The sequence below is a fragment of the Caenorhabditis remanei genome, chromosome I (genome assembly GCF_010183535.1).
Source record: "Caenorhabditis remanei strain PX506 chromosome I, whole genome shotgun sequence".
In the NCBI taxonomy this organism is placed as follows: Eukaryota; Metazoa; Nematoda; class Chromadorea; order Rhabditida; family Rhabditidae; genus Caenorhabditis; species Caenorhabditis remanei.
In genome coordinates, this window is record NC_071328.1 from 14,239,848 (window position 1) to 14,256,803 (window position 16,956).

Consider the following 16,956-nt stretch of genomic DNA (forward strand, 5'->3'; position numbering starts at 1 on the left):
TCCTAACCTCCAAGAACTTCTAGATGTAACGGCTGAAAACGCAATTTATACCACTTTAGATTTTGCGTCGGGGTTTCATCAGATTCCGTTGGAGGAAGAGCATTGCGAGAGAACAGCGTTTGCGTCATTTATGGGCGTATACGAATACGTCCGCATGCCGATGGGATTGAAGGGAAGCCCAGGGACATTTCAAAGAATCATGCATAAGCTAATTAAACCTTTGAGAGCTAGAGTCTTTTGTTATATTGATGACATCATCACCACTTCACCAACTCCAGAACAGCATTTGGAGGATATTGAGGAAATTCTTACTATGGTTGAAGAATCGGGAATGAAATTAAAACCCAGTAAGGCTAAATTTGGACAAGATAAGATTAAATTCTTAGGGTTTATTGTCTCAGCGGAAGGTATCCATCCGGATCCTGAAAAGACAGTAGCAATCACGAACTACCCAAAACCCAAGAATGTAACGGAAGTTAGGGCATTCCTAGGCTTAGCATCCTTTTATCGACGATTCATCAAAAACTTCTCCAAAATCACCACACCACTCACGGAGCTGACAAAGAAAGACTCCGAGTTTCTTTGGGGAGTCGAACAGGAGAAAGCCTTTGAACAACTGAAATTGGCTTTGGTATCCAGTCCAGTTTTAGCTGCACCTAAGTTGGGGTTTCCATTTGTTATTGAAACAGATGCGTCTGGAAAAGGCGTTGGAGCAGTACTCATGCAAGCCCGAGATCGGGAAAGTACTGATTTTCGAGTCATAGCATATGCATCTCGTGTTTACAACAAACACGAGAAACGCTATCCAGCTATTGAATTAGAAGCCTTAGGTCTCATCTTCGCGGTAACTAAGTTTCGTCCGTATATAGATGGTGCAGAAACCACCATCATCACTGACCATTCTCCCTTAAAGGCGTTACTTTATCGCACTGATCTTCAAGGTAGACTCGCTAAATACCAAATTATTCTCCAAGAATATAACGTCACGATTGTCTACAAACCGGGGAAAACAAATGTTGTGGCAGATGCATTGTCGCGGCATCATCCTCTTATCAATGCAGTAATTCCTCTATGGGTTGATCTGAAAACCATTAAAGCAGAACAACAGGCAGCACCGGAACTTGAGAAAATCAGGGACATGTTCGGAAATTTCGAAAACCGAGATGGAGTGATCTACAAAAATAACGTAGAAGGCATCCCTGTGGTTTGCTTGCCAAAGAACACCCAGTATGGTCAAACTCTGGCTGAAATGGTACACGGATCGTTAGAAGAAGGTGCTCATCTTGGAAGAGATAAGACCCTCCATAGAATTAAGGAAATTGCGGTTTGGCCCGGTCTAGAAGCGACAGTTAGGAAGATTGTGGCAGCTTGCGAAATTTGTCAACAAACTAAAGATTCTACAAAAACCCGCACTCAAGCAGTTCTTCATGAGTTAGAAGAAATATCACAGCCTTTTGAGAGAGTACATTGTGATTTCATCGGTCCATTAGCAGAAACAGAACGTGGAAACAAATATATTCTAGTCTTTACGTGTGCATTTTCAAAATTCGTCATAGCAGAGCCAACGGAAAACCAATCGTCGATGTCGACTATTAGAACGATTGCGGATAGGCTATTTGCGAGATTCGGAATACCGAAAGTTTTGGTCTCCGACAGAGGAACGAATTTCTTGTCAAAAACTACGCAGCTTTTCTTGCAGTCCAAGAATTGCGAACATCGGACTAGCACACCGTATCATCACTCAGCTAACGGGCAGGTCGAGCGAGCTAACCAAACTATTGAGGGGTTATTGCGTCCCCACACTGCTGACGGCTGCTGGGATGTCTATTTGCAAAAAGTTGTCCACGCCTATAACACTTCTATTCACGCCACGACACGTAGAACACCTTTTGAAATCGTCCACACATTCAAACCAGGTTCACCGGTAAAGAATGCGTTAAATCGAAAAGGCGGAGAAGTTATTTCTGAAAAATGTTTAGACGACCCTCGAAAGGAGGAGGAAAAACAACCGGATAAGCACGCAGAAGTCTTAGAGTATGAAGCGTACAAAAGAGAAATACTTAAAAAGGCTCATGAGAGAGTAAAAGATATTCTAGCGGAAAGGACCGCCGAGAGAAATAGAAAATTCAACCAGAAGCCTACGATAAACGATGTAAAATTTGAAATTGGCGAGAAAATCCTATTAAGAAAGGGAAAATCGGATAAATTGAGCCCACCCTTTATCGGACCATTCGAAATTACTGGAATCCGAGAACCTAACTTGATTATAAAAGGCTTCGGAAGAGCTACGAGAAGCGGCGAAGCCAAGGAATCTGTGGTTCACAAAAATAGGTGTAAACTTTTCATTGAGAAATCGTAACGGCTGAGAGAATCGGAAACTTCCAACTTACTACGAATTGTTTTGTTAATTCCTGAAATATACTTATATATATATTCGTAATATACTCTTATCACTTTTAAAGTGATGCATTTATAGGAATCTTACCGAAAATACCTAATAAACCGTAATGTAAAAATACGTGTTAAAGACCAATGTTAGTTCAAGAAAATAAGAAACGAGAGACAGTAAATATGGGAAAAGAAGGCGAAAACATTCAGAGATAGGCATTCGGGGTTCCACAAGCCAGATAGTTAACTAAACTAGTTCATTTTTAAGATGCCGATCGCAAAACACCTTCATCCGGAAACCCCTCAGGAAAACGTAACCCGTTTTAATGCCGTGGTATTGATACAACACCACGGATACACTTTGATGTATTCAAAGAAGTTCGGGAAACAGCTTGTGACTATGGAGGAGTCTGCAGGTCCCCAACAGCCGGGGTCGGTCTTCCACATAATAGTTTTTGAGAAAAACTATACTCCTGGAAAGCACCACCTCAACAATGCCAATTGTACGGGGTGGAACATTGAGTTGGCGCCAGAACAGTCAAGAATCGAGGCAAAGTACCTGCCTAGCCTCGAGGCTCCCGGCCATGGTGAAGTAGTTCTACGAATCCTTTATTCCGACCCATGGATGGTCACAGGACGGATAGGGGATTTCAAAAATGAGATCATCCCATTTGAGGTGATCTCAATGGACCAATGGCTCCTTCAGGAGAAGGACGCAGGAGGAATGGTAGCCATTGAAGTACAGGTGGCACTCGACGGGCTTCTCATGATTGGCGGAAGCCGATTGGACCGCCGGATCCGAGATCCAGTTTCGAAGGCCCAACAGGAACGAGGAGAGATCATCGGGCGGACTGAAATAAAATACATAGAACAAACAGGATTGGATAGGATTCTAATGTCAACGCATCCGTTCTTGTTCAATTACGAAGAGAACAAGGAAGAAACCAAAGCAAAAGAAGAACCATCGGGAGAAGGAAACGACGACGAGGAGAATGATATCGACTCGATCGCCGATGAATTCGAATTCATCGAAACCGAAGACACCGAGGAGTAAACACCACCGATCTTTCTCTCCGACCAATCCACACTTACTTATTTCCTCCGTTCTATTCATAAGATTGCTAAGAAAGGAGAAAAGCCTACAATATTTCGAGGAAAATATATATACGAATCAGTTTTGGGAAAAAAAAAGGCTTTTCTCGGAACTTTCCCTATTTTAATCCCAAAGTTGTCGCAAATCAATGATATTTAATCAATTAGAAAGGAATAAATATTGGCCGAGAAGTTTCGCAATGAGTCTTGAGAGTAAAAGAGAGTTGAGAGTATAGAGAGTCGGGTTATATCTGGAAATCCCTGAAAGAGTTATTGAAATAATTACGGGATGAATTCCCCGTTATAACGTTAACGATAAATCAATACAAAAACGTAAACGGATTTATTCAATGAGATCTTTTACATGACGGAAACCCGTATAACAAAAATGACAACAAGAACAGAAGAATCAGATAAAACAATGAGAACACAAGATTTTTCGGGAATCTAAACAAAACCCATGGGAAAACTTTTGGAAAGAAAACAAGAAAACGATCGATTTTTAGACCAAGTTCTCCAAATACTCCTTGATTTTCTTCGGTGCGGTCTTCGCTTTGCTCGAAATCTCATCCAGCCCGCCGATTCGGTCTCCATTTTTCGAACGGAAGTACCAGACAATGGCCCCACAGCAACCGAGAAGGGAGAAGAGAACGAGCAGCGATACGAGAAGAATGGACCCTAAAAGAAACGGGAATGAAAGGTGAAATGGAATATGCCAACTTACAGAAGTCACTGGCGTCTTCGGAGGCGGCGACGACGGCGGATGTGGTCTTCTCGACAACAATTTCACACATTTTACCGGCGAATCCTTCGCGACATTGGCACTCTGGGCCAGTCGGCGAGGCGTAACAGCCGCCTCTCCCAGAACACGATCCGGGACACATCGCTGACATCATTCTTTGCATTCTGTTCTGAAAAAATCGATAAGTTTACGAGGAAAACGGAAAGTTTATCGGAAATTGAAGGAAAAAACCGAGGAAAAAACGAGCGAAAACTCGATAAAAAACTAATAAAAATAGAATTAAAAACAATTCTAAAATTCAAATCGACGTTAGCGCAATGGAGCGCATTTGCACCTCATTTCGTCAAAATTAGCGCGGAAATTCAAATTCGGTTTTTGGCGAAAGAAAATTTCGAGAAAACGGGAAAACGAATAGAATCGAGAAATTCCCGAGGAAATTATAATTTTTTTTTCTTTCTGCAGAAACTTCGATCGATCACGAGTGACCTTCCGGAAGAGGACTGGGAAGTGGCCAATTCGACAACGCAGCCCTATTCGACGACGAAGCCCAATTCGCCGAAGCAGTCCACAACGCCAAAGAAGCCCGATCAGGAACCGAGCTCAACCAAATCGGATCACGAAGCCATGGCGCGGGAATAAGCACACGGAAGGGAGACAGTGGAAGAAAAACGGAAACGGACAACGCCCGGGATTCGGACGAGGAAAACAACAAGGGAGCTGGAGAGCTGGGAATGGAGAACCGATGCCTCGACAGCCGGGATACCCAATGATGGTAATGAACCCTACCCCCTTCCCCAGCACAAATCCATCGTTTATTGCTCCTCCCCACCCAATCCAGTATATTTCTCATCCACCAATGCCTCATTATTTCCCACACCCCACCCCACCGCAGCAGCAATATCATTACTAAATTACATTTAATCATGAATTGTATGCTATGTTTTATATTTCCCCCACAACCCAGACCTTCTTTTGTATTTCAAGATACCCACCCAATATAACCAACTTTAAGGCCTAAGGTAATTTCTTTTAGTAATTACGTCTTCTCCTCTTAGTGTCCGGGACGGCCACATTTTAAACCGGGGGGGATGTGAAAGGGTAGAACTCAGACTATGTCTGCCTTCTTCCTTTTCTCTAACCTCTCTTCTCTAGGCGTCTCAACACAAAGAGGAAGAGTCGGAGAAGACTGGCTCCGCCCCTTTTCACATGGAAGGGAGCGTCGCCTCTCTTCAGTTAGTCTAGCTGGATCCTAGCCCAAGCATGTCACCTACAGTACCGCTCAAAAGTATATTAACTTTTTGTTTTTTGATCATAACTTATCTCAAATAGGTCCGATTGAGCTGAAACTTTGGGAAAACATTTATTGTAGAGTTTTTAATATATTTACACAAAATTTGGGTAAAAAATAATGTTCCAAAAGTTTTTTGCACAATTTTCGAAAATCTCAAAAATGCGAAAAAATGGCATATTTTTGTTTAAATGATCAGTGTATCGAACACAGGTTGTAGAAACAGTGTTTATGATAGTTTTCCGTAAGACATAGTCTAGTTCTTCAATTTTTGAGTACTGGTCCGCAATCTTAGGCATGCTTTCCATGTATCCCATTCCGACAAAGTATGGTAATTGAGACATTTGGAGTTTTGAAGTTCGAACTACTGTAAAATAGTTTATTTTCGTAGAAAACAGTAGCGGTTTACCCGAAACTATTCAAAAAACGATAAAGAACAATTTAAAAATAACCCGATCCTGATACAAGCTTTCAATCAGTTTTTGGAGACGTTCAAACGTCAACTAGAGGTTCTCCGGAATGACAATCTGACACGTTCCGGATCGAAATTTCATAATTATCTGGAACCCTTGTCATCAAAACTTCAGACAATTATTATTTCAGTATTTGTCAATATTCTGAACCATATACTGAAGCACAAATTTGTAATTGAGAGCTGTGCCATTCTCTGCAAATTAGTAAATGGCATTTCAAAAAACTCAAAATTTTTTAATTCTTTTTTTTCTCAAGAATTAGTGTCTAGCTGATTATTTTTTAGTTTTCTACATCAGAAAAAGACTTCAATAGATTTCTAACAATTAAAAACCTATTGACTCACGTTTTATTATATTTTCATATTGTAGGCAAAAACTGCAGTTAGAACGTGGATACTGCGTAGTTACTTTTTAGTGTGCACATACTTTCAAACAAATTTGTGCTTCAGTATATGGTTCAGAATATTGACAAATACTGAAATAATAATTGTCTGAAGTTTTGATGACAAGGGTTCCAGATAATTATGAAATTTCGATCCGGAACGTGTCAGATTGTCATTCCGGAGAACCTCTAGTTGACGTTTGAACGTCTCCAAAAACTGATTGAAAGCTTGTATCAGGATCGGGTTATTTTTAAATTGTTCTTTATCGTTTTTTGAACAGTTTCGGGTAAACCGCTACTGTTTTCTACGAAAATAAACTATTTTACAGTAGTTCGAACTTCAAAACTCCAAATGTCTCAATTACCATACTTTGTCGGAATGGGATACATGGAAAGCATGCCTAAGATTGCGGACCAGTACTCAAAAATTGAAGAACTAGACTATGTCTTACGGAAAACTATCATAAACACTGTTTCTACAACCTGTGTTCGATACACTGATCATTTAAACAAAAATATGCCATTTTTTCGCATTTTTGAGATTTTCGAAAATTGTGCAAAAAACGTTTGGAACATTATTTTTTACCCAAATTTTGTGTAAATATATTAAAAACTCTACAATAAATGTTTTCCCAAAGTTTCAGCTCAATCGGACCTATTTGAGATAAGTTATGATCAAAAAACAAAAAGTTAATATACTTTTGAGCGGTACTGTAGCTTGGGGTGAGTCCCCGTCCTACTGTACCTCGGCAGGACTGGGTCTCACTAGGATCCTTAGGCCCCTATATATATTACTCACCCTTTATTCATTATACCTTATTACTCATTCATATTACTTGCTTATATAACCTCTACATAAACCTATAATCATACACATATAATTAACCCTACTCCACTTTCAATAAGCCCGAGGAATCAGGTGAAGGTTGAGCAACCAGAAGGGGTTCTGGAGCGATCCCCCTTCACACTTCGTTACAGTCGAGATCAAAATGGGTAAATAGGTACCGTTTTTTGGCACTATTCACTCTGATAGCAGTTAACAATAAGAATTTCTTCCGCAGCTTCGCGGGGAAGGGAGGCGGCATTGCCGCCGATCAGTAAAGAATTTTGAAAAGAAGTACTTTGGGTGCATTATACTTATGAAGAGGCAAATAAATGGAAGAACACTACTCAAGAAGTGATGGTGATTTGTGAATAAGGGACTTTTTTAAAGCTCGGATACCTTCAGAAAAGTAATGAATTCTAGGATGAGAGTTTATTAAAACAGGGTATTTGTTTGCCATATTCAGAGGAGGGAAACGGCGTCGCCACCGATAAGTCAAAAATTAAAATTTTAGATCTGAATGTGAATGACCACTCGCTTTTTAGTGAGGGAAGACCACTTTTTTCCCCCGCCATACCTGCTCCCCGTTGGGAAAGAAGGTGGTGTGAGGAAGAGTTATCAACTTCCAGTTCATCTGTAGGAGTATTGTGAAATAGTTTCAGTGAAGGTAGCTCCGGTCCATACTCCTTCAGGATCGAAAAAAGAAATTATGATGTAGAAGTATAAGAGAGAGGAACTGGAGAAAACGTTTTCCTCTGTTACGTATCCTAAGATTCGAGTTTACCATTTGATCTCGCCTGATCGTTTTCAGCGAACGTATGGGTTTGTTATAACTAATTGTTTTATTTTTTGTTACTGTGGGGAGGGAGGCGGCATCGCCACCGATCAGTCAAAAAATTAAAAATTGATATCGGAATGATCACTCGCTGTTTGAGGTGGCAAAACGAAGAGTGATCAAGTTCCAGTTCTTCTGTAAGATTATTTTGAAACAAGGATAACATACGAAGAAAGCTCAGATTGGTAAATCCGAAATCCGTTCATTCTAAATTCTATATTCCATCTGGAAAAAAAAGTAGTTGGGAAATTTTGTAGAATTGTGGTCTAAAAATGAGAGGTTTTACAATTGTGTTTTGTCGGAACGGACTGCTCAGCTAAGAAGCGCCGCAGGCGCTGTAAAACTGAAAAGGGTGGTGTAGGAAAGGAGGTTGAGTCGCCGTTAGGCGACGTAAACCGACTGGTATTCAAGAATTGGAAGGCTGGAGGTTTTCCAAATCTCGAACGTCTGAAGATCATTAGTCCAAGTATTACAAATTATGGATCGAAGATTTTGGGCAAGCATTTGAAGGTACAATCCGGGATGGTTATCCAACCTGATGATGGATCAAAGAAGGCAGCTATTTGGCATGGTTTTGGTAATATTGAAGTGTCTGTAACTCCATTTTGTCATGCCCTGTGAATCACTGTAGAACACGTTGTGCTCCTTACGTTAAGTCACGGGACAAAGATCTAGACAACATGTTCCCCATTCCAAACTCACCAACTGTCGTTACTTCACACAGAAAACAACACCCCTCATTCTCATCTCCCCACTATTTCGTTACAGTAGCCTTTCTCTAGAACTTTCTATGTATTGACGTAGCTCCTGTGTGCCACTGATAAAGTCTACTATTTAACCCTAGCTCCCAATCACTCGAGGTAGGATTCCTTATCATGTGTTAAGAGATGATGATGTTTCATTATTCTATCTATGAATAAATAATGTCTATTCTAATCGCTACACCGAAGTCCCCTTCCATTACAATTTGAATAAATTGAACATTACATATTAAAATGATAATAGAGCCTGAAAAACAGCTGAATTTTACTTTCTCAGGTCCACTGGGACGAGATAATTAAAATGTTAGGATTCCTAATGCTCAAAACTTGCAGAGCATTTCACTTTTCAATTTACGCCCTCCGCCCCCCTGCGCTCTCCAGGCCATGGAGGAATTGTTGGAATGAAAGTGGTTACTCTAATAAATTCTGAAATAGCTACTACGCAGTGACCTTTCATTAAATAAAGATAAAAAATGAAAGTAAAAAAAAGTGTGAAATGGGAAAAAAGATGACTAGGCGCTCCCGTCCTGTCTTTTTTTAATGAGAGTGGCGGAGGATGAATGTGAAAAACAGGGGAAGAGACATAATAATATCGATTCGATTTGATTAAATTCTTTTGATATAAAAGACGATGTTGATTTTAAGAAACAGAAAAAGTACATTGAGTTTTGTATATTAAAATGGAGTTACAGACATTTCAATACTCCGGGTGCTAAGTTTAAATGTTGCCTTCTTTGATCCATCATCAGTTTGGAGATCCTTCCTCCGCAATTCGAATGGGCTCATTCCCAAAATTGTCGATTCATTAACTGCAATAAATTTACTATGTATCATCAGACGCTCTAGATTCGGGAATCCTCCAGCCTTCCACTTCCTGAGTATCTCATCCAAATCCTTGTTTCCCAAATGTGACTCCTCAAGCTTAATTGTAGTGCAAGTGCACGCCATAAGATATTCCAAGGTGAACTAAGCGGAACTCATTATATAAATATTCAGCGGCCATGAAGTGAAAACTGGTTTGAAGTCAGGATTAACAATAGACGTGATACTAAGATCTTCAACCAGTAAATATTTACTGAGTATCTGGTTGAATAACAAGTTTTGATCTTCGGATCCTTTAAGGTTAATAGTGAGCATCTTGAATTCCGGATGCAGATCAAACAACTTTGAAATTGTTGGTTTTAATGAATCACTATTATTGTGACTAATATGAGTCGAAATTTTGCAATGAAACATCTTTAATAGATGTTGAATGACAGATGCAAATGTGATTCTGATAGAGATAGAGGTATCCCTTACAGTACAACGTGCGGTAGGAAGCTGTTGATTATCTGAATTGAGACTTTTCCCGGTATGAGTAAAGATAGCAAATGTATCTTTGTTATTTTCAGAGTAAACTATGATTCCTTGGTGTAACATGTCCAGATCAACTATAACTTTTTGAGAGTAAAAACGAGCATTATTGATTTGAATAGAGATTTTCTTGGAGCAGAGGGAGAGCTTGATTCTGGAAATAAATAAAAAACTATTTTGGTTAGGTTAATAATACTAACTCACTTCTCACCGATACTCATTTTTTTAATACCTCGCACAGGAACAACGAGGAAGACGGAGGAGGGGGAATGGGAAAGACGAAGACGATGAAATGAGCATGAGGAGAAATGGAGTAATGAGATGCGACTGAGGAGTAGAAGAGTGTAAATAGAATTTGTGGTTGGAGGAGTGCTCTGCGTTTCGTGGCGAGACCACACCATCTGTCATAGATGTCTATGGGAAAAAAATTGTAGTATTGGAGTCGATCAATCCGTTATTCTTCCCATAGACATCTAAGGTCTCGCCACAAAACGCAGACACTCCTCCAACCACAAATTCTATTTACACACTCCTCCGTCTCATCTCATTGGAAAATAAGGGACTGGGTCAGTTGTGCCCGCACTATCGATTTACTAAAACATCCCGATCCTCAGCGTAGCGGTTGCGGCGCGTCTAAGTCTCACAACCTCACCAAATCAATAAAAAAGACGTTCTCACCTCATATCCGCCAGTCATTTCTCCCTATTTCTCATCCCCAAACGTCTTCTATCTCTGCCCCAATGCCTTCCCCATTTCCCCTCCTCCGTCTTCCTCGATTGGTTCTGTTCGAGGTATTCAAGTCATTGAGTATTGGAGAAAAGTGAGTATATCTAACTAGCTTAACCTGAAAAAAACTATTTTCTATTTCCAGGATCGAGCTCTCCCTCTGCTCCACTCAAATCTCCACACAAATCAATAATGCCCAATTCTACTCTCAAAAAGTTATAGTGTGTCTGGACATCTTAACCCGAAAAATCAAAGTTCACTCTGAAAACAACAAAGATACATTTGACATCTTCATGTATCCTGATTTATGGAGAAGTCACAATTCGAATACTCATCAATTATCTATTGCACGTGGTACTGTACCTGTAATACCCCACACGAAAGGTATCAGTGCATTTTGGAAGAATGATCGAGAAGAATATCTATCTGCTATTCGGTATCTATTGAAGATGTTTCAATGCAAGATTTCTATTAATATGAAACACTATAGTAGTGGTTTATATGGAGCAACAATTTCAATGTTGTTTGATCTACAAGTGGAATTCAAAAAGCTCAGTATTTCGCTTAATGGATCAGAGGATCAGAATTTGTTGTGGAACCAGATATCCAATAAACTTGGACTCGTTGAGGATCTTAGAATCACATCTACTTTCAACACTGATTTCATACCAGTTTTCACTTCATGGCCACAGAATATTACTATCACGCGTTCCCATTGGTTCACTCTGAAATCTCTTCTGGCGTGCAGTTGCACTACAATTACACTCCCGTGGTCTCATTTGGAAAACGAAGATTTGGATGAAATACTCAAGAATTGGAAGGCTGGTGGATTTCTGAATCTAAAAAATCTGCGTGTCGAAAGTCAAAGAATTACAAATAATGGAACAACTATTTTGGGAATGAGTCTATCGGAACTAGACGGGAAGGATATTCAGACAAATGATGGATTAAGGAAGGCAACTATTAACACTGGTTTTCAAATGTTTCAAATGTTTTTTCAAATGTTGATTTATTCACGTTAATAAATATCATTCTTGCTAAGTTGATTTGATAGATTCCATATGATTAAATTTACATTCATTTTGTAGATCACAAGCACTTTTTAAGGTGACGCGGACTTTTCTATAAATGGAACCCCGTAGAGATCGAGTTCCTTGAAAACCTGTAAATCCTTTACTAAATTCTGCTTACAAGACTTCTGAAATTTTACATCAAAGGTCTAAAAGTAAGGCCGATTTTAACCATTTTCTCGCTTCTTTCTGGGAAATCTACAATCTTTGACCCTTGAAGCAGAGCTTGAACCAATATATAAGTTTTCGAGGATGCTCTTTCAATCTCTACAGTACAATAATTTAGGCTTATATTCATGTAACTTATGTCCAAACTGCGCTATTGGGCAGCACTGCGGAATGGTAGCGGCATTTGAAGCGCAGTCCTCTTTATTTTCCGCGTGGAAGCCGCCCATACCTAGCGCCGCCTGCTTCAACTCATGCCAGTAGATGCCCATTACCGCGCATCACAGGGAATAAGAAACAGGGAAAAATAACTCTGGTATCAGTGGACATTAAAAAGTCTCCACTTCCGACTTCTGTTTGTCAAATTCAGCTTATTGTTCAGGTCCACTGATAGCAGATGAGTCATTTTTATATTCGAAGGGTAAAAAGAGTGGCCCAGGAGAAGTCACGAATATACAAAATGTCTTCGGCCACGAGGAAAAGATTGGAGAGCGCATGCGATTAGTACCAGATAAGAGATTTATTTTGCTCGAAGGCTAGTTATATGTTTAATACAACAAATTAACTTAATTGTCAGTTTTATACAGTCGAAACAAATTTCATTTCCGTTTTTACTTCCGCACAGACTCTTCTCGCAATTCTAACTGGTTTTCAAAGACAATCAACAAAATTGAATATAAAAGTTTATTATAGAACTCTCATATTAATAAGTGATGTTCATTCAAATGGAGTTACAGACATTTCAACTCTACCGTAACCAGTGTTAATAGTTGCTTTCTTCGATCCGTCATCATTTTGAATAACCTTCCTGTCTAATTCCCTTATATTTATTCCTAAAATTGTCGTTTCATTATTTGTAATAAGATCACTATGAATCTCCAGATATTCTAGATTCGGGAATCCTCCTGCCTTCCACTTTCTAAGTATCTCATCCAAATCTTTGTTATTCAGAAGGGAATTAAAAATTGTAATATTAGTTCAAGGGCACGCAAAAAGATAATCAAGCGTGAACCAGTACGAGCTGTGGATTGTGATCTTCTGTGGCCATGAATTGAAAACTGGTATGAAATCAGCATCGCAACAAGACAAGATTCTAAAATCATCAACCAGTTCAAAATTATGCGAAATCTCGTTCCACACAAGATTATAATCTTCAGATCCATAAGGGTGAATATTGAGAATCTTGAATTCCTGCTACAGCAGTCTTACAAAATTCGTAATGTCATTGGCAACTGCAAGGTTTCCTGGTGCTCCTGTTGCCCCTCGTTTTCTTATGGCCCTGGTGGTTCTCCGGCTCCAACTGGTCGTGTGTTTCGTATGGCTCCTGGGCCTCCTCGTGGTCGTAGTGGTCCAGCGTTTCCGGTTGGTCCAGCTGGTCCTGATGGGCAATCGAAGCAGAAGTGACCGGGAGCCTCTTGGGAAGCATCGGCTCCGGCAGTCCATGGATTTCCAACAGCTTCTTCAGTTCCTGGGTTTCCATCAGCTCCTGCCGGTCCTGGTGGTCCAGCGGTCTCTACTCCGTAAGAACTTCAGGGTCCTCCTTCACCACCGCCGCCTGTAGCGTATCCAGTTCCACCTCCTCCAGCACCTCCAGCGACATACCTCAGAGTTTTGGTCATCGTTTTAGCTCCATTGTTTGAGATTTTCTGGATATTAGTCATCAGACGTTTCAGATTCGGTAACTCTCCAGCTCTCCGTTTTCTGAGTATCTCATTCAAATCTTGATTTCCCAAATGAGTCTTATAGCAATATCAAGTGAAGAACATGTGCAGGTCAAGTGAGTGCCCAACGTCAGCAAGGATGAGTTCGTCGTGATGTGAATTCTCTGTCTTGGAAGAAATTTTGAAATAAAAGTTGTTTTTCTTGTAAGTTTATAAACTCTAAAACAGATTTTTATTAAACAAAGGATGAAAAAGCACCAGCTAGTAAGAATGGTATTTATTAACGAGAGAATATATATATTTGAAACATGCGATGACCAGTGTAAATAGTTGCCTTTTTTGATCCATCATCATTTTGGATAACCTTCCCGGCTAATTCCTCCAACCTTATTCCCAAAATATGTTCTCCATCATCCGTGATCATCAGGCTATTAATCGTCAGACGTTTGAGATTCGGAAATCCTCCAGTCTTCCACTTCTTGAGTATATCATCCAAATGCTTGTTTTTCAGGTGAGAATCCTCAAGTGTAATTCTACTGCAAGTGCACGCCAAAAGAGATTCCACAGTGAACCAATCGAATCTCCTGACACTGATCTTCTGTGGCCATGAAGCAAAAACTGGTCTGAAACCAGGATTAACAACAGATGAGATGCTGAATTCCTCAACCAATTCAAAATTATTGGATATCTGATCAAACAATAAGTCTCGATCTTTTGATCCATTAAAGGGAATATTGAGCATCTTGAATTCCTGCTGTAGATCAAACAACATTGAAATTATTGGTTGATATAAATCACAATTACAGTAACTAATAGTAGTTGAAAATTTACATTGAAACATCTTCAATAGATGCGGAATAACAGATAGAAATCCTTCTCGATAATTCTTCCAGAATGTTTTGATTCGTGTTGGGATAGAAATACCTCTTACAGTAAAACATGCAAGAGAAAATCTTTGAACATTTAAATTGTTGTTATATCGTTAGGTGGCAGGAGAGTGGAGTATAAATAACCATTTATTACATAAGGAATAACCGAAAACTATTAGTTCTCTCGGCTTATATGGGCAGATCTTCTTGCCACGTATGACCTCAGGGTTAGGCGATCACTAGGCTAGGCCATGCTAGTTCACGCCACAACAATTGTGACTTGTCCAGGAATCTGGACAAATGGAGATTTCAAATGAATTTTTGGAATTTTCAGAGTGAACTCTGATTTTTTAGCCTAAGCAGTCATAACTTTTTGAGAATACAAACGAGCATTATTGATTTGGGTAGAGGTTTTCTTGGAGCAGAGGGAGAGTTTGATTCTGGAAATAGAGAATAATTAGTCAGGTTAGGTTAGATAGATACACTCACTTTTCACCAATACTCAACAATTTGAATAGATCACACATCACCACTCCAGGAAGACGGAGGAGGGGAAAGGGAGGCATCGACAGAGACGGGTGGGGAGGATTGCTCGGCCCGAGGCGGCCGCAGACATGCGAGTGGCGAACCAATGCTGGCTAAACGACCGCCAACGGGCCTACGTCGGTCCGTTACCGGTCAGGAAAACCAGGAAAAATGGATTTCCGAAATCCATCTTCAAAATCATTGCTAAGTTTGACTTTCAAACGGTGAAGGTCGGTGCGTTTAGGAATCCGATATGGCAAGTTAGGCAATGTTGACTTTAGTTAGTTGGTTCAAACCCATGTGGGGACGTGAAAATTGTTTCTCTTCGCCAGATTCAGAAAAAAGTAAAGGAGTAAGGAATCGAAATCGTACCAGAAAAGCAGCGATTTTACAATTGTGATTTATCGGAACGGATTGCTCACAGCTGACAAAGAATACCAACAAGTTAAGAAAAATAATACGATCCAGAAGTTTGAGATAATTCTTAGACCTCGATAGTTTCGGATGCTGTAACAAGTAGAAGAGAGGTGTAGAAAAAAAAGTTTAGCCGCCGTTAGGCGACGTGAACCGACTGGTATATCAACATTTCAAAAAACATTTCAAAAATTTGAAAACCAGTGTTAATAGTTGCCTTCTTTGATCCATCATCTGTCTGAATTTCCTTTTCCTGCAATTCCAATGGAGCCATTCCCAAAATAGCTGTTCCATTATTTGTAATTCTTTGACTTCCGACACGCAGATGTTTTAGATTCGGTAATCCTCCAGCCTTCCAATTCTTGAGTATCTCATCCAAGTCCTGGTTTCCTAAATTAGACAGCTCGAGTGTAATTCTAGAGCAAGTGCACGTCAAAACATATTCTAAATTAAACCAATAAGATCTCCAGATATTAATTGTTTGTGGCCACGAAGTAAACACTGGTCTGAAACCAGGATCAGGAACAGATGAGATTTTAAGATCCTCAACCAATTCAAGTTTTTTGGATATCTGGTTCCACAACAAGTTATGATCTTTTGATCCTGTAAGGAGAATAGTGAGCTTCTTGAATTCCACTTGCAGATCAAACAACATTGAAATTGTTGGTTGAAATAAATCACTATTATAGTTATTACTGATTGAGATCTTGCATTGAAACATCTTCAGAAGATACCGAATAACAGATAGAAATCCTCCTCGATGATTCTTCCAGAATGTTGTGATTTCAAATGTCTCTTTATTATTTTCAGAGTGAACATTGATTTTTTCGTTTAAGCAGTCCAGAACGACTATAACTTTTTGAGAGTAAAAACGAGCATTATTGATTTGAGTAGACACTTTCTTGGAGCAGAAGGAGAGTTGGATTCTGGAAATACGGAAGAAATTAGTCAGGTTAGATAAATAAAATTAACTCACTTCTCTCCGATACTCAATAATTTGAATATCTCGCACTGAACCAATCGAGGAAGACGGAGGAGGGGAAGGGGAGGCATTGGCAGAGACTGGTGGGGAGGGACGAGGAGAAACGACAGGGAGTAATGAGATGTGTAAATAGGGGATCTGAGGTTGGAGGAGTGCCTGCGTTTCGTGGCGAGACCACAAAAATATTTATTTTCCAATGAGACTGAGACAGAGGAGTAGAAGAATATCAATAGAATCTAGGATTGGAGGAATGCCTGTGTTTCGTGTCGAGACCAGAACAAGTATTATGGGAAAATCACGGAGTCACTGTGTGCGCAATGGTAATACTGTGGTCTATCGATCCGTCATTCTTCCCATAGACCATCACAAAACGACAGATGGTGTGGTCTCGCCACGAAACGCAGACA

At 39.9% G+C, this 16,956-nt stretch overlaps 7 protein-coding genes across 7 annotated transcripts; 3 read left to right on the forward strand and 4 right to left on the reverse strand.

Moving 5' to 3' along the window:
* Positions 1–2,656: 2,656 nt before the first annotated feature.
* Positions 2,657–3,442, forward strand: GCK72_003117 (uncharacterized protein; the record flags this gene model as incomplete). The annotated part of the gene is made up of 1 exon (XM_003095076.2): positions 2,657–3,442. The coding sequence occupies one exon, from the start codon at positions 2,657–2,659 to the stop codon at positions 3,440–3,442; it is 786 nt and encodes a 261-aa protein (XP_003095124.2).
* A 540-nt stretch (positions 3,443–3,982) lies between these two features.
* GCK72_003118 (uncharacterized protein) lies at positions 3,983–4,385 on the reverse strand (the record flags this gene model as incomplete). The annotated part of the gene is made up of 2 exons (XM_003095072.2): positions 3,983–4,158; positions 4,205–4,385. The coding sequence occupies 2 exons, from the start codon at positions 4,383–4,385 to the stop codon at positions 3,983–3,985; spliced, it is 357 nt and encodes a 118-aa protein (XP_003095120.2).
* On the forward strand, positions 4,174–4,861 carry GCK72_003119 (uncharacterized protein; the record flags this gene model as incomplete). The annotated part of the gene is made up of 2 exons (XM_053723825.1): positions 4,174–4,248; positions 4,685–4,861. 2 exons carry the CDS (start codon positions 4,174–4,176, stop codon positions 4,859–4,861), a joined length of 252 nt encoding a protein of 83 aa, XP_053592470.1.
* A 4,598-nt stretch (positions 4,862–9,459) lies between these two features.
* GCK72_003120 (uncharacterized protein) lies at positions 9,460–9,732 on the reverse strand (the record flags this gene model as incomplete). The annotated part of the gene is made up of 1 exon (XM_053723826.1): positions 9,460–9,732. The coding sequence occupies one exon, from the start codon at positions 9,730–9,732 to the stop codon at positions 9,460–9,462; it is 273 nt and encodes a 90-aa protein (XP_053592471.1).
* Positions 9,733–10,877: 1,145 nt separating this feature from the next.
* GCK72_003121 (uncharacterized protein) lies at positions 10,878–11,885 on the forward strand (the record flags this gene model as incomplete). The annotated part of the gene is made up of 2 exons (XM_003097007.2): positions 10,878–10,957; positions 11,009–11,885. 2 exons carry the CDS (start codon positions 10,878–10,880, stop codon positions 11,883–11,885), a joined length of 957 nt encoding a protein of 318 aa, XP_003097055.2.
* Positions 11,886–13,369: 1,484 nt separating this feature from the next.
* Positions 13,370–14,531, reverse strand: GCK72_003122 (uncharacterized protein; the record flags this gene model as incomplete). The annotated part of the gene is made up of 3 exons (XM_053723827.1): positions 13,370–13,625; positions 13,701–13,799; positions 14,146–14,531. The coding sequence occupies 3 exons, from the start codon at positions 14,529–14,531 to the stop codon at positions 13,370–13,372; spliced, it is 741 nt and encodes a 246-aa protein (XP_053592472.1).
* Positions 14,532–15,706: 1,175 nt separating this feature from the next.
* GCK72_003123 (uncharacterized protein) lies at positions 15,707–16,620 on the reverse strand (the record flags this gene model as incomplete). Its single annotated transcript, XM_053723828.1, has 2 exons — positions 15,707–16,493; positions 16,544–16,620. The coding sequence occupies 2 exons, from the start codon at positions 16,618–16,620 to the stop codon at positions 15,707–15,709; spliced, it is 864 nt and encodes a 287-aa protein (XP_053592473.1).
* Between the last annotated feature and the right edge of the window lie 336 nt (positions 16,621–16,956).